The sequence below is a fragment of the Egretta garzetta genome, unplaced genomic scaffold, assembly GCF_000687185.1.
Source record: "Egretta garzetta isolate BGI_Z169 unplaced genomic scaffold, ASM68718v1 scaffold439, whole genome shotgun sequence".
NCBI lineage: Eukaryota > Metazoa > Chordata > Aves > Pelecaniformes > Ardeidae > Egretta > Egretta garzetta.
In genome coordinates this window covers 2744766-2768100 of record NW_009260803.1, presented here as the reverse complement: position 1 = coordinate 2768100, position 23335 = coordinate 2744766, and the positions used below count along the sequence as shown (strand labels likewise).

The 23335-nt window shown below is 36.9% G+C and overlaps 1 protein-coding gene across 1 annotated transcript in view; it reads left to right on the top strand.

The window, feature by feature from the left end:
- CWC27 (CWC27 spliceosome associated cyclophilin) overlaps positions 1 to 23335 on the top strand; it is a 69483-nt gene that overhangs the window by 183 nt on the left and 45965 nt on the right. The window contains exons 2-11 of the mRNA XM_035902268.1: positions 383 to 446; positions 588 to 684; positions 2267 to 2397; positions 3774 to 3917; positions 4650 to 4748; positions 4928 to 5031; positions 6095 to 6164; positions 10365 to 10444; positions 13593 to 13626; positions 17586 to 17761. Of these exons, the coding sequence (XP_035758161.1) occupies positions 383 to 446; positions 588 to 684; positions 2267 to 2397; positions 3774 to 3917; positions 4650 to 4748; positions 4928 to 5031; positions 6095 to 6164; positions 10365 to 10444; positions 13593 to 13626; positions 17586 to 17761 (999 nt within the window). The remainder of the gene's footprint in view (positions 1 to 382; positions 447 to 587; positions 685 to 2266; positions 2398 to 3773; positions 3918 to 4649; positions 4749 to 4927; positions 5032 to 6094; positions 6165 to 10364; positions 10445 to 13592; positions 13627 to 17585; positions 17762 to 23335) is intronic.

Sequence of the window (23335 nt, the reverse complement as noted above, 5' to 3'; positions counted from 1 at the left end):
GGTGTGTTTCGGGGGGTGGGGAGGAGAGGCGAGGCGGATGAGTGCTGCGTGCCCGTGGTGGTTGTTTCCGCGCTGTGGTGCTGCTCTGATTAAAGCTGACTGGAGGTGACACAGCCCCGGAAGGCATTACCTGAGTCAAAGTGTGTGTTGTGTGGATACCTAACACGGAGCGGCCCTTGAAGCGTTTCATTTCATTTCCTCTACTCTTGACCGTACCCTGGGTTCTTAATTTTATTCCGATCTCCCACTGAATTTAGTGGTGTTACTTGGAAGAGAGGTATATGCCTTTCGAGACTCATGGCATAATTATGGGTTTTTTCCCATCTTGTTTCATTGTGGAAGTGATAAAGGGTATCTAAGTTTCATGTCATGTGCCTTGAAGCCTTACTATATTTATCGGTTCAAAACTGTATCTTAAGTTCTGGCAATATGATCTAGAACGAACAGTAACTACCGAGCACATTTGTGTGTCTACTACCGTTACTAATATAATGAATTCAGAAGTATTTTTTTAACTCAGCAATGATATTATTTGATCAGTGGCTAAGTTACAATAAAACTAACTGTATTTACCCATATTTTTATAGGTTTTGCTGAGAACGACAGCAGGAGATATAGATATAGAATTATGGTCAAAAGAAGCACCAAAAGCATGTCGAAATTTCATCCAGCTTTGTATGGAAGGTAATGACTGAATGGGATAGGAATTTTTGAAATTATTTCATATGCAACCTTTGTGCCTTTTTTTGTAAAATAGAAGTCATAACTATGTTTTAACTTTACTATGTTAATGAATTTATTTTTTTTTAGAAAATATTGACTTAACACTCAGACAATGTTTTTCAAGATTATCAAGGAACTCGGTGGGAAAAAAGTACAAATTTTATATGGATTTCTTAAATGTAGCAGGTGATGTAGTATTACTGAAAAGTTGTATGCCAGAGGCTTGGGAAGGTTTATATTCAGCAAGTGTCTACAAAGTATAACTACTTGTTTAATGTATGTATGAAATGGCAATGATGCAATATTGGACATCCTCCAAAATTCTCATTTCTGTATCACCATCTTTACTACCTTTTAATTTTTTTCTTGAGTGCTTCTAATGTTTTATTTGCTGTTGTTTTTTGTTGATGGGAACTCTGTAATGCTCTTCACTGAAATAGTGGGTACCCAAATGAGAAGCTTCCTATTGGGAAAACTAGCAAGAATTTGTGAAGGACCTGGTGCCTTTATGTGTTTTCTAGCTGCTACTATTACCCCATTTATGCATTTATAGAGTTGTTAAGACTTCTTTTAGCCCTCCTCTGTTAAGGAAAAATGGCAGTCTGGGATTTGTGCCTCTAGCACAGATCCAGCCTTTTCCATGTTCTTACACCTAATGTGGAGACGTTGAGATTTTTTGCAATGGTAAATTGCAAAATTTCTTCACCCTTGGTACGTCCCAAGAGTTCAGTTATCCTCAGTGCCAAAGAAACTGGGCTTTATTTCCTTTCTGAATTTGTCTGACTGCTGTGTAGGATGCTATGCTTTATATAATAAATTTGACTATTTCTCTTGTGAGTGTACTAGCATATAACTGTCCATTAATGTATCTAGCTATGCTGCAACATTTGCAGATCCTGCTTTTTTTTTTTTTTTGCAGCATGCTGCAGATTTATTTTTATTTATTTAAAAAAAATCAGCTGGAATGATATGTCAAGTAAAGTTAAGTTTACTTTCCCTTTGTTTTCTTATGATCTCATAACCTTTATCTGATAGACAGATAAAAGACTATAACTTAGGGAGGAAAATGTACCACATATTTAATTCTATGAAAATTATCAGTTTGGGTACAGTGTAGGTGGTGAAAGGGGTGACACCTGTGTTCCATGTTGGTGAGTGAAAATGCTAACTGTGTGGTGTGTGGACGTGGCTAACGATGTATGTGAGATGGTGTCTGGGACAGAGCATGGTAGTTTTAGCTCTCCTTTTAAATTAATGTACGTTGGTACTATTCCAGGGATAAAACTTAAAAGCTGAAAAGAAAATAATTCAATATCATCTTGTTGGTGATGTGCAGTGTCTTTTGCAATGGAGACATGTGACACCACTGTTTTTCATAAGTGTCATCATCAGTACTTTGTAGGTGAGATAGAGTCACACTCAGCAAGATGGTGGAAGAGGAGGGAACCCAGTGGAAATAGCAGGATCCAGTTACAGCACTTACTTTCTGGAACTTCAGTCTCCGGACATCTCTGCATAATCTATATGAAGATTTGATTTTGAGACCACTTACATGTATTTAATATTTACAATAACACAATATTTCACAGAGTGGTACCTGGCTTTATAGTGCAGGGAGGTGATCCCACTGGTACTGGATCAGGTGGAGATTCAATCTATGGAGCTCCCTTCAAGGTACGTATCTGTATATCTTATGCATTAATTTTTGGGTATTCTCTATCAGTTGTTCTTCCTACTGTGTTAAGTTGTGAAAAAACAAAAGTTATATTAAAAATGCAGCGTTATACATGTACAGTAATTGTTTTCACATGTTGCTTCAGTATTTTTTAAAATGCCTTTTTAAATTGAGAGCTCGTAAATCTAGCTGTTCTGATATTATGGTAAGGGTATAACCTTGCTAGCATGAACTTCAGAAGGAAATATAGGGAGGGGGAAGAGTGAAGTGTATGTGGCAAACTCAGATGCAGAAATTTTCCTTGTTTATGCACATTGTATCTCATTTAGCAAAGGTCTCTGAATGTTGTATTTTTGTTCATTGGTATTATTGATACCAGTATGGCTCATCTCTTAACCAAGAGGCTCAGATCTTAAATGAAGCTACACACGTACAGCAGCTGTGTTCTGTTCTGCCTGGTTATTTTATTTCAGAGGCACCTATAACTCGTGGCTGAAGCCTTTCTCTGGGGCCTTCCATCTCCCTGCTGCTAGAGTAGACTCACACATTTAACATGAATGTAGTTTGTGGAGGGGATTGGTACATCAGCGGAGAACAAAACAAATGTTACCAATATTGTAGTAGGATCACTGCTTAAAATTAGTGGTATCTCAATACTACAGTGTTTAAAATTGTGATACTACCACGGTATTAACATACTACGCATCACTTTCATCTTGCTTTGAAAGTAGTCCTATTCTGTCTTCTCATGGTCCAGAAAAAGTTCTTAGGATTTTTGCAATACTGTACTGTTACAAACTGTTTGAGCTTCCAGTTATTGTACATGAATTAGGATTTTTACCCTAAATGCAGTGGTTAACAAGAATGATAGTTTTACAAGAAATGTATGAAGTGCGGTTACTTTTAGAAACACTTTGGATTTTTTAATATTGGGAAGATAAGAAGTTCCAACAAAAATAATGAATAACAATTGATTATTAGGCAATGATTGGAAAAAGAGAAAGTTAACAAGATAGAACTTAGGGTTTTTATTAAAGCATGTGTCTTTCTATTATTGATACACTAGTTTCCAGTTTTTTTCCTCTGGTGTTATGGTTTGTTTCGAAAGAAGATTGTTCACTTGTTTGCATTATTATAGGCACTAAGAAGAAAAAACATTGACTAAAAATAATCTTTTCTGCTGAAAACAGAAGCTTTTAAATACAATTGTGGCATTAAGTTTCAAAATACTGTAACAAATACTGTGTGAATTTGAAAGAAAATGAGCAGTATATTTTCTGTGTGTGCATATTGATGTAAATAAAACATAGCTGAAGAAGTGGAAAAAAATAGTTACATACTTAAATTGTGTTCTTTTCTCTTCTGTCTTTGCCAGGATGAGTTCCACTCACGATTGCGATTTAATCGAAGAGGACTTGTTGCCATGGCAAATGCTGGGCCCCATGATAATGGGAGTCAATTTTTCTTTACATTGGGTCGTGCAGATGAACTTAATAACAAGCACACAATCTTTGGAAAGGTCTGCTACACGTACTAGAGACCCCGTTTGAGTTTAGCAGAAGCTACTATAACTTTCTCTGTATTTCAAGGCTATTTTAGTGTTTGCTGCTATGTACATTTGAAATTGATTTCACTGCTTTCTAAGCTGCCTGCGTTCTATTTGTTTCCCGTGTCTGGTAGAAATGTTTCTATTGTTTGTTCCCATGATTATCTACTTTGCTGTTGTTATTCTTCTAAATTATATTTTCACATTGTGCTCCTTTGAGTAATCTTACTAATATTATTATGGCTCTGTCTTATTAATCAGTTTATCTAATACCGTGACATTTTAGAAAATTCTGTTTGTAAATTCTAATTATCCAAGAAGAATCAGGAAAATGGAAAACAGAAGATGAATTTACTACTCATGAGTTAATTGAAAGAAAATAAACCAACTACTTTTTTATTTGACAGTGTTTTTTATTTTCCTGTTTCACAGCTCACAGTAAGAATATGACATCTTCCCCTGCATACACTCTCAAAAATGCAGGTTAATCTGCCTGTATTCCTTCATCTTATGCTTGTTATACTTAAAAAAACCCAAACCTTTGTACATTGTACTCGCTGTCTTTTAGAAGTCTTAGATGCTTACAGTACCTCCTGTCTCATCTCTGTTTTCAACATTCTTTACATAATAATTGCCTTGCATTTTTGCAGAGTAATACAAAATTATAGACAAGGACTTACAAATGTTTTTTTATAAATTTGACAGGTTACAGGGGATACAATATATAACATGTTACGCCTGGCTGAAGTAGAAGTTGACAAGGAAGAGCGACCTCTCAGTCCACACAAAATAAGAAGCAGTGAGGTGAGTATGGTTTGGTTTGAAATTTGAAATTTTAAAATTATTTTGCTCATAGTGTTTAGAAAACTGCCCTAGTGTGAAAACTGGGCATGTCTTTTTATATAATTTTTTAAAATATTGAATCATTTATTTATAACAAAATACTTATTAAAGATGTGTCTAAAATATGACTTTTTCAACAGGTTTTGTTTAATCCTTTTGATGACATTGTTCCAAGACCAAATAGAAAGCTGAAGAAGGACAAGCCAGAAGAAGAAATCAAAAAGTCCAAAGTGAAAGGCACAAAGTAAATAAATGCCACATAAGTGGTGGTTAATTTTCTTTCACCTTTAATTTACAGCTTGGTAATTTTCTATTTCTGCTTTTGAGATGCAAGGCTTTACCAAAATGCACAGAAGAATGTTCTCTGACCTTAGCAAAACCTGCTTCCCTGTTTCTGAAGAGATGGTGGAGACCGAGTTGCTCTGACTGAAATGGTTACTGTGCATCCACTGAGCTGTAACTGTTTTGTGCATCCTGATAGTTTGTTGTAAAAGAGAGGTAAAAAATAGCTTAAGCCTTTCCCATGGACAAGAATGTGCGATCATTCTTTTGTGCCTGAGATGACAAAGAAGTTAATAAGTATTAGTAACTAAGTCACAGCTGAGTTGTTAGAGGGTTTTGAACTTATTTTATCAGCTACCACTTCTCTCCCACCATAATGCTTAGCAAAGGAAAGCATTTTGACACAGGAAATGTAGTTTTCTGTAAATTAAATTTGGTAGTCATAACCATGCAATTAAAAGTAATAGGAAATCTAAAGTGTGTGTATGCTGTCAGTTCTGTTGGACAGAAGTATAACATGTTGCAACTCACTTGTTCCAACATAGTGTAAACAGTTAATTGGGAAAAAAAAAAAAAGAAGGTCATTATTTCTTTTAATTACATTCTGTGAATATGTGTGCACTTGATGCCTTTCTGAGCCATCATGTCTTGAAAATTTTGTGTTTGGTACTTGAATGTTGCTGTTGGAAAAAAGAATTTTAAAAAATGCAACTGCTCCGTTTTCAGAGTTGTCAGCATTTAAGAGTTTGTGAAAGTTAATCAAGGCAGAATTTTTTAAATAATGCCTTACCATTTTCTAAGTGATGCTTTGCTATTCTGATTGTTTTGTCTCAGGAACAGAATAGAGCATGCTTCTCTAAATATTCAGGGTTTATTGCAAAAAACCATGTAGTTTGATACATTTAGCAGGACAAAAAGTTTTTGAAAAATCGCATACAATATGAAAGTAATATGCTTAAATTTTATGGGATGTTAATAAGGCAGTATTTGAAGTTTTTCTGGAAAATGTGTTTTCTCTCTTAAAGAAATTTTAACCTGCTTTCCTTTGGGGAAGAGGCTGAAGAAGAAGAGGAGGAAGTCAATAGAGTTAGTCAGGTACTGTACCAAATCGTCCCCATTTTTCTTTTCAACTTAGAAGTACCTTTTTTGCATGTTTGTGAAAAGCTTTAGAGTTCTTAATCTTGTAATTACGTTTGAGTTTTGAACAATAATACTAGAAATTACTTCAGTTTTATGATTCTACTGTTTCAACATGTTGAAAAAACAGAGGTTTTTAGCTTTTCTAACTTTGAAGGTGCTTTTAGTCACTCCATGATGTTTTTACATTTCCATAAAGTTTCATACTTCATAGTGTAGATCTCTGTCTGCTGTTCAAAATTAATGGAGTTGATAGATACCTATTCTTCAGCTCCTTAATTATAAGAGTGTGATTTGATGGTAAATTGCTTGAGATTTGAAATAGCTCAACTTGTTCACTGCCAGTGCATTCTTAGCTCTGTTTTCTTATGGATATCCATTCTGTGTGCAAAGTCAAGTGGGGTTATTGTGAGGAAAATAGTGCATTATGATAATTAAATATTGCACTATTGTGAATTGCCCATGTTCACAGAACTAGGGTTGCATAGGTAGTCTTTGGTCTAATGTTTCCTTATTTGACTTTGCCACTTGGGTAAGGTTAGTTTAAAGATGTCTTTAACAAGTTGTCATTCTCATTTCTACTGCTGATCAAATTATTCCTCTAGAGCCCTAGGCTTCCTTACTTACTAGTATGGTTCAGATACCTACCTGCTTCTGTTATCGATCAGACTACATGGTGCTGAGTCTTGTATGAAGTAAGCAGAAGGATGGTCCTCAGGATATAGTTGAAGTACAAAAGACATCAGTGAATAATGATGGACAATATTACAGTGAGATGGTATCAGTCAGGAGGATAGTAGAGGTTTATCACAACAGTAGTTTTAACTATTTTTCGTCCTAGTTTCAACTTGCCAGTCAGACAAACTATACTTGTTTACCTTAATGTGCTCCTCTGCAGTTCTGCTCTTGGTGTACGTCTGGTTTTTAATATTGCATTTAACTCTGTTGCTTTGGTGTTCTTCCCTTTCATGCCAAATATTTGTTTTTCAGTTTAAAATGATCTAAATAGAACACCTCTTTTATGACAAGCCCAGTTTCAGTGTTGTCATGCTGTCTTCAACTCGGTCTTAAAATCTCATCCTCATATTTGTCCTAACTAAATTCTGGACTAGCTATAGCTGGAAAAATATCCAAATCAACTGTTTATGAAGAAATCCTATTCATTCTTTACAACAGAATGAAACCTAATTTTCCAAATCTCATTCCTTACTTCTAATAGGTCTAGATCAGTATCTCTACAGTTCTTAGTCTTGATTAAGTTGAAGTATGTGAACTTCAGCACCAACTTTCTTCTCTGTTTCAATAAGAAAAATTGAAGGTCAAAGTTAATAATGGGATTCTTTGACATCTGCAGATTCAAAATTCTGTAAACTCTTTTTGGTTGCTAGATGCAGTAAGTCTTGCTTGTTTCAATGTAGGAAGGGTATACTTTTAAGGACTGAGGTTGAGAGGAAAGCCTGCAAGTAACTGAGGAAACCTCTAACAGAAAAGGGAACATCTATTAATTTTTAGTGCAGTGAGGCTGAGGCTAAAATTATCTGAAGAGAAAATGAAAACACCATGTATCAGGATGAAATTTTTTACAGTATTTAATGATTTCATGTTTACACATGAAAACTAAGAATTCTTGTCCTAGTCACATTATATTAACCAAGTAAGTACTGAATTTAATAATGCCTCCCTAAGTCTCTTCTCCATCTTCCCCATTATGAAAATATTTCTACTCTGGACTTGTTCAGCCTGCACTGCACTTAGTCTAAGTGAGGGAAACATTCTGCCTTTGTTGCAATGCATCACCAGACTCTTGTTCCTGAGACCTGAGTATGAAGAAGGACAAAGAAAGATAGCTGGGGATATGGATCATGGTAACTTTAAAATGGAAAAAAAAGGGAGAGAGAGGGAGAGAAGAGAATGATTATTCCCTATTTCTTACAATGTGAAAGTGGAGACACAAAGATAAATGAGACAATAAATATACAAAGAAAAAGTCTTTTCCCTCTTGGAATTTCAGCTGTCAACGTTTATGCCACAGAACATGACTGAAGTGGGGAGCATAAATACTTTCAAAAAGAGATTAAACGACATTAGGGCCATCGGTGTCTTTTAAATTTTACAGGTCAAATTGTGTCTTCTGTAGCAGGAGAGTCTCTAAATGCTTATATTATAGACAGTATGAATCTTAGAAAGAAAATTTGTGTACCCTAGGAGGTTATAGAAGGCAGAGATCAGAGGATTAAGGAAGTTTGTGTCAAGGAGCGGTGAGAGCAGAATGAGCTGCATGAGGGAGGGTGAGCAAGGAGGCAAGAGCTGATTCCAGCCCAGGCAGTGCACTCACCAACAGGGGCACAATCCCACAGGGTTTGGATACAGCAGGCAGAGTTGGTTACTGGTAACAGGGCCCATTTACAGTCCTGTACATGGCAAGCAATAGCCAAGGCCAAGGTCCCCATCTAGAGAGTCCAGTCAGAAGCAGCAAGAGATGAGACAGGGCTGGAGACAAGTTGTTGTGGTTTAACCCCAGCTGGCAACTCAGCACCATGCAGCTGCTCACTCACTGCTCCCCAGTGGGATGGGGGAGATAATCAGAAGGGTAGAAGTGAGAAAACTCGTGGGTTGATACAAAGACAGTTTAATAGGTAAAGCAAAAGCTGCGTGTGCAAGCAAAGCAAAGCAAGGAATTCATTCCCTACTTCCCATGGGCAGGCAGGTGCTCAGCCATCTCCAGGGAAGCAGGGCTCCATCACGCGTAACGGTTACTTGGGAAGACAAATGCCATTGCTCTGAACGTCCCCGCCTTCCTTCTTCTTCCCCTAGATTATATACTGAGCATGATGTCATATGGTCTGGAATATCCCTTTGGCCAGTTTGGGTCAGCTGTCCTGGCTGTGTCCCCTCCCAGCTTCTTGTGCACCTGGAAGAGCTGAGAGCTGACAAGCCCTTGTATAGTCTAAGCACTACTTAGCAAAAACTAAACCATCAGTGTGTTACCAACGTTCTTCTAGTACTAAATCCAAAACACAGTACTATGCAAGCCACTAGCTTCAAGAAAACGAACTCTATCCCAGTCAAAACCAGGACACAAGTCTGTAATGTGGGTCAACCAGGCCCATCCAGAAGATGGGGTTGGGCACAGGTACACCTCTGACATAGCTCAGACAGTGTGTGGATTCTCAGGCCTGAGCTGAAATGGTGCGCATGGGCAGAGGAGCTCTAGGTAAAACTCCTCAAGGCCACTAAGTCTATTAGTACATTCAGGGACCTGACAGTGGGGCTTCCGGTGGTTGTTGATTAGTGTTTAAACTGACACTTTCAGTGTCCAAACTACATTTGTCTGTACTGGTTTGGAGCAGTTTACGAAGGTGATAAGCATTTGTCTTACGGTTTCATCTACCTTCTGAAAACCCCCACAAATTACTTCTTGAAGGAAGTAATTATTCGCGTTGCTGAATGTTAGTCTTTTTTTCTATATAATAAAAAATTGAAGTTGTGTTTAAATTAGTTAAGATTTTATTATCCACACAATTGCTGTCTTCCTGAAAGGATTATAAAATGCAGCTGTAATGGAGACATTCAAATCACAATACAGACTATTTCTGTAACAGAGATTTTCAGTCTGATTTCAGTCTGAAATTTAAGTGTACTTTTTGGATTACCATGGGGAATGCTTTCTTACTGCAGTCTTTCTGCCTGAAGATCTTATATGAAGATTTATTTGTCTGTGCTTCAGTATATGATTCCTGCATGATGTATTGCAGGTTGTTTTTTTTTTCTCTAGGAGTCTAAGTGCTCTGTCAGTTGATAATACTACTTTGAACATGGTAGTTCTTTGAGTTGCCATATACCATTCACTCAAGTATATATGTGCTAGACTATGTATCTTTATTTGTGATGATTAAACAATCTTTTTTTTCTCTTTCCTTTAAAATTGAGTGCATTGCTATTAGAAGAATAATTTTTAAATCCACGGGGCCAGTTTGATCCTCCTCTTTCTGGAATACCTTCTCTGTTCTACTATTAAAAGTGTTTATGCTTACTGGTTAGGCTAAAGCTAACAAAAAGCAAGTTATCTTTTTCTTGCCATTATCCTTTTTCACCATGTATTCTCTCAAATGCTGAAATATATAATACTTTTTTTTTTTTTTTTTTTTTTTTTAACAGAGCATGAAGGGAAAAAGTAAAAGTAGTCATGATCTGCTGAAGGATGATCCACATCTAAGCTCAGTTCCTGCTGTCAAAAGGTTAATATGTGACTTCAGTTTTCCAGAACAGGCTTACTTTCAGGATGTTAGAGCTGATTAGCATCATGTATACTCATTGTTTGTCTGTTAGTCTTTAAGAAAGTAAGAATGGCAATGCTGGATCAGACCAAATGTTCCTCTAACCTCCAATGCTGTCACCAACATTGGCCAACAAAGAATAAAAGCAGGGCAAGCATAATGTTTACCTGAGTCATCTTCTGCCTCCTTCTCCTTTCAGCTCAGGGGGCTGTCAGAGTTTGATGTAGTTCATCCTGTATAGTAATCCTTAATAGAGCACTTCTAAAGTACTTATTCAGTCTCTTGTAATATTGTGTACATTCCCACTCTCCTGTCTGCTGCAGGAAGAAGTACCTCCCCTTTTTGTTCGGAACCTGGCTGCTGCTGGCATCATTTGATAAATTCTAACTCTTATGCTGGAAGAGACAGTGAACAGTCCCTTTATACCTCTCTTTACCACAATCCCCTCCTAGGCAATCTCTTTTCTACCCTAAACTCTTAAAGCCTAGTCAACTTTTCTTCACACAGTTGTACCTGTGGTTTCTTGTGGCTCTTCACAACCCTGGTTCTGTTCTAAAATATCTTTTTTTTTTTTTTTTTCCAAATCTAAGCAACATATTAAAACTGAGGTGAATCATAGATCTGTACACTTGCATTAAAATGGTCTCTTTTATTCTTTATTTCTTTTTAATACTTACTAACTTCAGATTTGCTTTTTTAACCACTGTTGAGTATTGAGCTTTGACAATCCCATGAAAATATATCAACTCCAAAAATTTGCTTATCATAGAATAGTTTGGGTTGGAAGGGACCTTTAAGGGTCATCTAGTCCAACTACCCTGCAGGGACATCTTCAACCTGTTCCAGTGTTTCATCACCCTCATTGTAAAAAAATTCTTCCTTATATCCATTCTGAATCTACCCTTTTTTAGTTTAAAACCATTACTCCTTGTCCTATCACTACAGGCGCTACTAAAAAGTCTGCCCCCATCTTTCCTGTAGGCCCCCTTTAAGTACCAAAAGGCCGCAATCAGGTCTTGCTGCAGTGTTCTCTTCTCCAGGCTGAACAACCCCCACTCTCTCAGCCTTTCCTCAAGGGAGAGGTGCTTCAGCCCTCGGATAATTTTTGTGGCTTCCTCTTGACCTGCTCCAACAGGTCCATGTCTCTCCTGTGCTGAGGGCCCCAGAGCTAGACACAGGACTGCAGGTGGGGTCTGACCAGAGCAGAGTAGAGCAGCAGGATCACCTCCGTCCACCTGCTGGCCACATGGCTTTTGACGCAGCCCAAGGTGCAGTTGGCATTTTGGGCGGTGAGCACATGCTGTCAGCTTATGTCCAGCTTTTCCTCCACCATTACCCCCAAGTCCTTCTCCTTAGGGCTGCTCTCAATCCCTTCGTCCCCCAGCCTATGTTGATATTGGGGGTTGCCCCAACCCAGGTGCAGGACCTTGCATTTGGCCTTGTTGAACCTGTTGAGGTTCACATGGGTCCACTTCTCGAGCTTGCTCAGGTCCCTCTGGATGGCATCCCATCCGTCAGGCATGTCATCCTCACCACTCAGCTTGGTGTCATCTGCAAATATGCTGAGGATGCGCTTGATCCCACTCTCTGTGTTATTGATGAAGATATTGAACAGTACTGGTCACAGTACAGACCCCTGAGGGACACATTATGATCAGTGATGGTCAGCTGACCTCTCCTTGTTCTGTGGGACTCATTTTCCTCATGTGCATAGCTTTACTTTTGTCTACCCCAAATTTCATCTGTCATTTTATTGTCTCATTATTCAGGTCCTTCTGCAATTCTTCAGTCTGCTCTTGGCTTTACTATGCTGACTAACTTCGTATTATCAAAAAACTCAGTGACCTGGCTGTATGCCTGTTTTATTACTGAGCTCAGTGAACAGCTCAAGCCCCAACACAGACTACTGTGGGTATATACTAGTGATCTTGCTCCATTGCAAGAAGTGATTGTTTGCTTCTAACTTTTGTCTCCTGTCTTTTACCATGTGTTTATTTATGCATGGGCTTTTCCATCACCGTAGAGCTACTTAAATTCCTTGAAAACCTTTGGTTAGAGATTCTGTGTGGGTCCAAATATATCAGAGAGATCATCCACAACCACGTGTAGCCCCTTCAAAACACTCCCAGAGGTTGGTAGGGCAGTTCGCTTTATAGTAACATCACAAATCCCAGGTAGGTCATTTGACCTCTTACTGTGGCTTCTACTTGTTCAGGACTGACATCAGAATTACAGCTCTGGATGCATTCTAAATATTTTCTTTAATACTCATGAATGTGGTTTGGTTTTTTTAATTATAATCTTCTGTTAAGAAACACTTCCACAGCGAGTTTTCTGGATTAATTTTTTTAAACGAAATTAACGTTATTGATTCCAACAAATTTATAGTTTCTTTGATGACCTTGGCTACTTATTGATGGCTTAGAGCACATCTCAAAGCCTTGATTCTGGGGACTCCTTTAATATTCCTTGCTTTGTTCCTCTAACATAACTTCTCTTTTAAATTGTGGGATGGAAAATTCTTCAAGGGTCTTTATTATTAGCTTGTGACAATTAACAGTGGATATGTTAGCCTTAGTATATTCAAGTAGATTCTTTTTTTAATATACTGAACTTATCTGTGTAACAAATGAAAATTTTGATGTTAAGCTTACTTATCAGTATAGTGCATGTTGAACATGCCTATAAAAAGAAGGCTTTCCAAAATGTAGACTGTTTGCAATCAAATGCTAGAAATTGTTTGATATGTGAGATGAAAAACATCCATCTCAAGTGAGTTGTGTTGTTTGGTTTTCTTTTTTTTTTTTAACTATATACTTTAGTGTTTTGTGTGGAAAGCTCAGCCTATGCTTAGAATTTATCCATTGTATGAAAGTCTGTGTTTTTAAACATTTCTAGTTAGAAAGGATCATGACAGTCAAATGATAGAAAATACTATTCAGTGATTCTTTTAAGATGAATGTGAAGATGATACAAATGACTCGGTTGACTAAAGTTCTAAGTAGCTAACCACACACATTTTTTTTACTTAAGAACTGGGTTTTTTAAGCACTCTTTTAAATCTCCTCTTGTACTTCAAAGTAGTTAACAATTATTTTCCTTCTTTTAGTGAAGCAGCAAGTGAAGAAAGGGATTTGAGTGAGGTAAGTAACTTTTTTTGTTTGTTTGTTTACAATTAAGTCTTTGTTTTTTATTGTGTATGAATTAGATTTTCTTAGGGTAACAAATGCTAGTTCAGAGGTTTTTGAGAACTAGCTCAAGTCAGATTTCCAGCAAAAAGCTGGAGGCCCTTTCAGAGCTCTAAGGTTTGGCCATTGTGAACATTCACAGCAGGGTAGAGTTACTACTGCATGTTATAAAAACTGCTTACCAGATATTTCAGTCAGTAGATTTAGGTATATGGGAGGTTATGTACCACAGAGTGACAAACCGTTACTAAAAGCCCTGAAATTGCTGCTAAATAAAAAAGTTAAAATTAAATTTGTTGTGGATAATGATATAACTCCAATGTCTGTGTATGAGTGAGTGTCCTCTTGGAAAGATTTCTTCAAGGAAACAAAATTTCTGTGAATATTTATCACTTAAATTGTATTGATGAAGACTGTCACCTCTGAAAGACAGGCAGTCTGAATACCAAGCAGTAACATTCAGCCAAACGTGGAAGCTATTTTAATTACAAGGAGACTGTTGTATATGGTTGCAGAGTAAGGTTGCTAGCTGAAGTATGTCTTTGCCTCCAGCCACAGGTCATAGGGATACCCTGTTCAGTTGCTGTTGAGACGGGGATGTAATATTTGACTAGGAGTGTTATCTATTATCTATCTATCTATCTACTATCTATCTATCTATCTATCTATTCCCCAAACTGAATCCAGAAAACTAGGGTTTTCCTTATCTATCCGCCATGCACAGGTACTTAACTGTTAGTTGATGCACTGTGGAAGTGAAGGAAATACACAAACTACCCAATTCTTGTGCCTAAAAAAAAGAAAACAGTCTGCTTCCACTCTGTTTCCTGTTGTCTTTTCCACAAAGCATAGTATGAGTTCACGTTCTTGGACTCTTCTTCTTTGTAACTCCTGCTGTGCAGGAACATTTTAAGTGTTAGAAGGGTTCTGATAATGGTATTTAATAATTCTTCAGGTGTTCAAAAAGCCCTTTCAGTGAACTGGATTTGGGGAATATAGAACAGGGACATGTTAGGTATATTTATTTAAATTTTTATTTTTTAGCCTAATTAATCTGAATGCTGTTATAATAATGTCATGAAGTAGGAAATAAGAAGACTTTTTTTTCCTGCAGGTGCTCTCCTTAATTTTAATTTCATTAAAATATCTTAGCTAGAATCTAGCATTTCAGAGAGTTTCCTGAGCCTTGTAAAGTGGTACTAGTATTTTATCATCTCTCTTGAATTTATTTCAGTTAACACATCGCGGGATCACTTTCTCATTTACACGGCTGCAACACATTGATAGTTTTATAGCCATCCTATGAGCAAATAATTCTTCCAGGTCTCCCTACCTCCCCCAAATAACAAGCCCCTAGTGTGTAAGAGAAACTCTTGTTATTATTCCCTAAACACCTGACCTTGCTGTTCATGCTATTAAATATCATCCTGTTTCTCTTACTGCAGTCCTCAAGGTCATACATTTCATGCTTTGAGAGTTGGATCCTTCGTATTAACAGTACCTCATCGCTATTTGTTAAACCTCTTTTTGTGCTTAAGTCGTTAATGAAAACATTATACGAAATGTGTTCCAAGACAGAATTTTTTTTCCCCACCATTGACATTCCTCCATTTCCCCTTTCTGCACAACTTGTTTTCCTCTCCCTGTTTGTCAGTTAACAAACAGTAAGTTTTGTATAGTACTATGGATCGATAAACTTCAATACCGACCCCTCAATTCAATAGTCTTCTCAAATGGCTAAATCACGTTACATACAGTAACACAAAATCTCTCATTACATTTTTATTTCTAGAGCAAATTGAAGAATAGGGCCACTCTACCCAGCTAACAATAGCAGCAAAAACTAGTACAGGTTCCAGGCAGGCCGTTTCGCATTCCTGTGTCACTAGGGGAACACCATCATCCAACTGAACAGCCACTTCCCTCCTGAGTTGTCATGTAGGCCACTCTGGGTGGAAATGTGTTAAATCTATTAGTTGGTAATGAGACTTTGGAAAAATGAGAGTCGAAAAGATACAAGATCAGATGCAGTTAATGAGACAGAAAAGGGGTTGAAGGAGGAGACTGGGTGGGAGAAAAGAGTTGCAGGAAGGAAGGGGTTGAGGAGGAGGGTTATATCCTATTTTGTTGGTGTTTTTCTAGAAGAAAACTGTTGAAATCCTATGCAGAGTGAGGGGAATGGAAGGTTTGGGAGGTGGGGAATTCAGCTGAGTTGGGCCAAGTTGAACCATTTTCTCTCTCCCATTTTAAAATATGTCCATGGAATCCCCCTCATGTTACTCAGATTTCTGTATTTTTGAATTAGCTTACTACTTAGCAATTGCAATTTGTCTAGAGTTGTCCATTTTTATTCTAGAAATTCTCCTATCCAACTCTTTGTGTTTCAGTTAAGTCCTTTTACCTAAGCCCTAGCCAAATCTCCACCAGGAGTCTGTCTTCATCCTTGACTGCTAAACACCCTGAACACAGTCCTGCCATGTTCCTTTTCTGGATTCTGCCCCCTGCCATTGAAGTCTGTTGTCATCCTTTCTACCTGGTAATTTCTCAAGCAAGCAAATCCTTCAAAAAGCTTCATTATCTCCAATGTCAAACAATAACTTCATGGGAAATTAAGTGGAATGCTGATCCTATTCCACTTTTGTCTTTCCCCTATTTGAAAAGAACAGACAAAACCCCCACAACATCCTTTCAGTTATTTCATTGACAAAATATTCAGGTATTTTACTGTGCTGAATATTCACAGATTTAATTTTTTATTCCTGACTGGTCTTGTCTAAATTTAAAATCTAAGCATGGTAGTCTGAAGATTCCTAAACAGTGACTCAAATACAACATGTGAAATCCAGCTCTTGATTTTTTTTTTTTTTCTATTCCTAAAATTGCCTCTTGCTGCTTTCATTTTTCTCCCTGCTCCCCCTCCATGTTTATGGATACTGTCTTCATGCTACTCTTCGTCCTACCTGTTAGTCACACCCAGGACGTGTACATTGTCTTTAGAGTGTTCCTCTCCAAATGCTGACGTCCTGGCAGTCTCCTGGATACAGTACAGTCCTCTGGAGTGCCATTTCTAAGTCTATCCTTTTGCTCTGTGTGGTTAAAATTACAATCACATAGCATCTTACACTTTTTCTTTAGCTAATTAGCATCGCTATAAAGTAAGTATAAAAAGATGTGCCATCTAGCCTGTGAGCTGGCATCCTTCCATTAAGATTCATGCAGGCTTCCTTCTTCAAGGAAGGAAGTAGTGAAGCTTAGATCTCTTGGTCTGGTTGGGCCGCTTCATCATTTCTGAGAGAAATGACTTAGTTCTCCCTCCAGTTTATCACCTTTTGCCTTCCTCTGCTAGGCCTGGAAGCATAGTACCTCTGTAGCAAGTTGTGATGATTGATTCCACAGGTTTTCACAGCCTCTTTTGATCAATGTGGTAGTTCTAGATTCCCTCAGGGAGACCGATGGGCAAACCTCTTACATCCCATCATGACTGTAGTGTAGCCCTGTGGCAGGAAGTTCCTAATAAGTTTTGTTTTTCTTTTAGTGAAAAATGAAGGAAATGTTTAATGTGTCATCTTGATCAAATTTTACATTCATGAACAATGACCAGATTAATACCACGTTGCTATGAGGTCTTCTGTAGAACCGTAAGGGTTTACAGTCTAGAATAGACTGTTTTAGTTTTTTAAGCCAGACAAAAAAGATGTAATTTATGTATGAAAAAATATTTGATGATCATATCTCTAATTTTTCATTCCCTCTGAAGCAAATAAGGAGATACTTGTTTGAAAAGTTTGCTTTGAAATTAGGTACTTTTTTTTTGTAATGGATTATCTTTGTAAGAAAAATTTTCCATATTCAACATTCTGTAGTAAAAAAAAAAAAAGCTAAAGGAGAAGTTTTATCATTTTAAATCAATAAAGGAGGAAGAAGAACATGATGAAGATGCTGATAGTGTAGAAGGTGAAGCTGCTAGCAATGAGAGATTTGAAATAAAAGAACGCATTGCCAAGAAGTTGAAAATTGATACAAGTGAAAATGTTAAACAGCAAATGCAAGAGGAAGAAGCTAAGACAGAAAAGAAAACAACTAGTCGCAGGTAAGTATTATGGGTTTGTTGGGGTTTTGTTTCCCTTCAGCTTGTTTACAGTTAGATCTTCTGCTCAATTCCAGTTTTGCAGTTACTACATTGATAGGTTAGTATTACATTGAAATTATTCCTCTCTGCCCACCTCGAACTGTGGAAGATGAAATTGCCTATTGCTTTCTCATTTCTTAGTTTCATTTGACAGTTCGAGCCAAACGGTTAAGTTCGATTTTTGTTACACTGAGTACTTACCAAAACCTTGTATGGGAGTTTTATTTTTCCCTGAGTTACAAATGAAGAGGATTTATGTGTATTTATCATGCTTTACTTTGTCTTTCTACACAGTTGTAAGATTGAATTTTGTAGCTTCTTTATCTGTGATAACACACAGTGGTCATCCACCACTGAGATTTTACAGAAAGTAAAGGCTTCCTAGTCATCCATTAAAGTCTGTTTAACACAGTAGTCATTTTTACAGTGTACCAGTTTTTCAATGCTGCAATTGATACACCAGTTTTTAAATACCATCTAGGCCTGTTCTTAGAGGGTTGTAATATGTCTGTGTTCAGTAGCGTAGCACTGTATTCAAATTATTAAACTAGCTCTAGGCAAATGACTATGTTTCTGTAGCAGCATTCAGCTCTTTACAGACATAGAAGTGTGGGTTCTAGTCATATAATACAGTTGTGCCAGCCTTCGTTAACATCTGCATTGATTAGCATTCAATTTCCAGTGAGTTAATTTGTCTTCTTGGAACCTTGTGTCTCAGCAGTCTTTCTTTCAGAGATAGTTTGGGAATTTCCACCTAATAATATTTATGTTTCATGAAAGCTTTCATCAGGTATGCAAGTGGTGTGTAGTGGATCTGATGGCAAGCTTACTAGAAAATATTGTCCAGTATTTCAATAAACATGGGCTTCAGAAGTTACCGAACAATTAAGTCTTTGCACTTACAAAGTTCAATGTGTAAATTTACTTTTCAGTGAAACTTACTTGGGGGTAAGGGGAGGAAGCATCAGAAAGTTAATTTAAATTGTATATTCTTAACTCTGCACAGCTATCATAAGTAACTGCCTGATGAAATTATTCAGGCTTTGCCTATACTAAATTCTATGTATGCAGAGCTGTCTTAGATTCTCTCCCACAACAGTTTCCAGTTTCCACTGAACTGAACCATTCCTCCTCGGTTTTTGTTTGTTTGGGTTTGTTTTTTTTTTTTCCTTCCCCTGTTTACCCCCACTGCATACATGGTTTTGCATGTAATGGCCAAGGCATATTGCCAACATGGAAGAATCCAGGAAAGTCTGCTTATGACAAAAGAATACCTGGTACTCAATATAAACACTTCACAAGCTCCATAGCGGTTACTGTCACTATTAATAACTGGGAAGTAAAGGCTTTGGGTCAAGATACATGAAGATAAATTTGTTGCAATAATAATACACTTTGAGATAAAATACATATTGAAACTTTGGTTGGAAAACAGAAGGAATAAATGAAAAAAACCCAGTTGTTTTAAAGTCATCAGAAATTCACATATCTGACTTGAACCCCTTGCAGGTCATTCTGGTTTTATATGACTATATATACGCCTGCTAAAAATAAAACCCAACCATATGTTATTGAAGAAGGAGATGTTGTCAGTTATGGTGGGCATTCAATCATCACCTTAATTGTAAAATAAAATTAATTATTAAGAGAAAAGGGAAATCACACCTTGACATTTGCAACTTGACAGATATCTGATTATTTTTACTGAAAGAATTTCATAGAGCTTTAAAAGCAAGATTAGTAAGTTTTGAGCATTCCACATGAGGTAGTATTTTTAACTCTGTGTGTTCTATGTTTAGAAGCAGGACATGCTTTTAGAGTAGTAGGAACACTTGCATTATTTTGGATAATGTTTTAATATTGATGTATTAAAATACACGAACTGTAAGTGTTGCTGTTTGTCTGCCTTTCTTGGAGCAGTGAAAAGCCTGGTGAGAACATGGCCAATAAAAGGGTTTTTATTAACCACTTTAATAAGTTTGGATAGCTCCAGAAAATAAAATATTCATGGGATTTAAGCAGGAAATTCAGTGTTCTTTTCTACATCTTCTCCAGTATTGATTTGAATCTGAGAAGCCCACCGGGTACAGTACAGAAGCCTTTGTAATTTGAGCAAATCTGAGTAGGTTCCAGTCAGTTCTTTCTCATACCGAGATGTTACTTCCAAAGTTCCTTTTAATTTTGTATTTGCTGAAGAGGAGACCCAATATACTTAATAGCTGGAGATAAATAAGCAAGAGCATTTGACATAAAAAATCCAGCACAATAACATAAAAGGTTATAGTAAACAAAATCTGTAATTTAAATGGGCATTAGTTTTTCCTGTCATTTTATTTGATTTCTTGTCAGTTTACCTGATTTTACTTTCAGTTAGAGGCAAGGCAACTAACTTTAATGCTTTGGCAAACTTTATGTAGTCAACAAGATTTGTGTGGTCAGATCTGTAAACTGATGTCAATCTATTTCTTTCGGAATCGTACATAAATCTGATCTCTTTGTAGAACCACGTAGTGTTATGTACACCAGCGTAAACCTCTATTTCATGAGCATTGGCTTTCTGTTTTTCAGTCTTCTTTTCTCTCTGTAAGAGCACCTAAATCACAGTACGTGAAATTTAGTGCCATGTTTTCATGGCTGTGCTTGATATAACTAGGTATTCTTTCAGAGGACATATACAAGACACCTTTTAAAAACCTATCCCCTGTTTTTCCTTTCTACCATCTTCGAAGTTGTGCTGTGTGGCTGCTTTGGAAATTGGTGGCTGTACTACCTCTGCTATAGACAGCTGATCCACAGCAGGAAGTATACTGAGATCAAGGAGGATGACGGGTAACTTTGATCCCAAAATCTGGTTACTAGTCCTATGGTTGAGAATGATGCATAATCCCAGTGGTAAATTATCTGAATATTTGTCATGTGTCAATTAAAATGGTTATATGTCAGTACATGGGACAAGGGTACCCAAGGTAGTTTTCTGTCTCTAATCTCGCAGAAATACTGTACTGAAGCAGTTTTCTGATTGCAGAAAGAAGTAGTTCCTGCTTTTCAGTACTCTGCCTTCAGTGATTGATTAATCCTGCACCCTAATAATGTTTGTGCTATTATCTGTAATATTCCCCAATATAGAATAAATATAAGCTCCTTGGAGTCGATGAACTGTTCTTGATCATGGAGATTAAACAAATACAGATTATTGTTAGATAGCCGTATAGGATAGTGGAGATGAGGATTCAGAAATCTAACAAGTTCTCCAAGAAAAGCTTTTTCTGAAAAAGTACCTTCAAGTACACGGCGGCCAAATAACATCTTTAGAACAGCAAAAGACATCAGACTCTGTATGTACTTACTGCCTATGTATCTGCCCAACAATCTGTTTAATTGTCTGTTGGGTTCTGCAGGGATGACTGCTAGAAACAAAGTTGCCTAAGGTATAGTAACAAGCTTGTAGCATGACGGGAACACAAAGCTTTAGCATACCCTTAGGAATGGGATACTCTGTGTGCGGAAGCTTGCATGATGTTTTATCACATTTTCAGAGACATTTGTGTAGGCATTCTGTAAACTGCTGGCTCTGCATGTCAGTGTGCTGTGTTTGTGGCTATTCCACTCTTTCAGGGCAGTAGCAGTAGTATTATGGCCAAATGGGTTATCTTATCTCAGAAGAGGGTTTTATTGAATGCAATTTTAGCAGTTGAGAGCCATAGCCTTGGGAGACACTGCTTAGTACCACAGGAACCATCAATTTCTAGACTTACTGTTTTCCAAATAATTGTCTGGCATCCTCTGGCATGAAAATCAAAGGCATGGTATTCTTTGTTATAAGTAAGGTGTTATTAACATTGAGGTTTGATGACATAAAGTAAGATAAACATTGTCAAGTTTCATTGTCCAGAATAGTGACTTTTTTGTAAGTGTACTGTAGTCCAAGTGTGTGTTGATCAGAGCAGGCAGAGACGTGGGAGGTGCAAATACCAAACAAAAAGTTGGATATACCATACATAGCTTGAAGGGTAATGTCTATTAACATACCAGAGGGCCAAAACCCATCTAATATCTATCAGAATTGTTCATCTCGGCAGATATTTAAATGTACTAATAGAATAATTGAACTTCTAAAAATATTTTTTCAGGTACTGTCTTTTAACATGCATGACTTTTTTCTACAAATCTGTATTCATTGTATCAGTCCTGTTTCTTTTAGTACAAATCCATTTGTGAAGTCGGAAGTTTGGACATCTGTTTCAGAGAAACAATATGGAAACAATAGATACTTTCTCAAGGTCATGGTATTGAGATCCAATACCACTTCCAAATGCAGTCATAGTTGGAGTGCTCAAACGGTGAAGTTCATTTTAGTCATTTCAATATGCATTTGAACCTTTTGTGTATATTTTAAAAAACATTTTGAGACACTTTCTAATTTTGTATTAAATATGGAACCTTGGGGAAAAAGAATTTCCCACTCATTCTGGCAAGTTGGTAGAGAAATTCCACACGTCATCTGTTTTTTATTAGAAAGTTTAAACCTCAACTTCAAAGTATGCAACAGCTGTTTACGTGAAGGAATGAATACAGATAGAAGGAGTGTTTGCCATCATTGCAATAGTAATCAAATTTATCAGCATTACATAATTTCTAAAATGGCAGTGGCTGGAGGTGGTCATTTAAAGGCTTCAGAGTAGAGTCCTCTTCTAGTTTGGTAATTAAAACCAAGTGGTTTTATATATGTTTTCATCCTGTAGGTGGAGCTCAAGTGCTACATTTTCTGGCTACCAGCTTTTAAATTTCAGTGCTTCTTGTTTGCAAGATACGCAGTGTGCAAGTAGAGTACAGTTGACTATACAGTTTTTCACTGTACAATCAACAATTTCAATTGAATCCTTATATTGGATGTGCTATTAAATAGCAATATGAAATAGTTGTCTGGAATAGCTGAACTACTGTAGAAGAAAAGCTGACTTTTCGAGTAGTTAGCATCACTTGAATTTAGCTTTGCATTTGTATTTCCTGTTGTATGTTTTTTCACCTAATAATCCTATGAATTGCAGTTGAACTAAATAACCACATTTCTTTTGGCTTATAGGCCATTGCTGACTATCATAAGGAGATGAATAGTAATAGCAGTAGTTACTATTAACTATTATTGTAATTAAAAGTAGCTGTATTGCCATTCCTTTGCATTCCTAGTTTTTCTTATGTGCATATTGCTTGTCATGGGTAAAATAAATCATCTCATGAAGCTTTAGACATCTACTGTGTGTATTTATAAGAAACTACTTGCTTCATCCTCAAAGCAGAATATAACACTTTTTAAGGTGTAATTCCTCTGACTTCTTTTTCTTCATTTGTTAAAAGACAAGATGAAATAACTAGTTTATTTACAGATACTTGCACTTGGTCAAATGACTTGCATCCCCACTGTCATTTTTTCATCTAGGCACAGTAGTAATAAAAATAGTAAGTAATGCTAGGCAGATATGTGGCAGACATGTTCAAATTCATGCTAAGTCCATTTCAGACCATGCAGTAAAAATT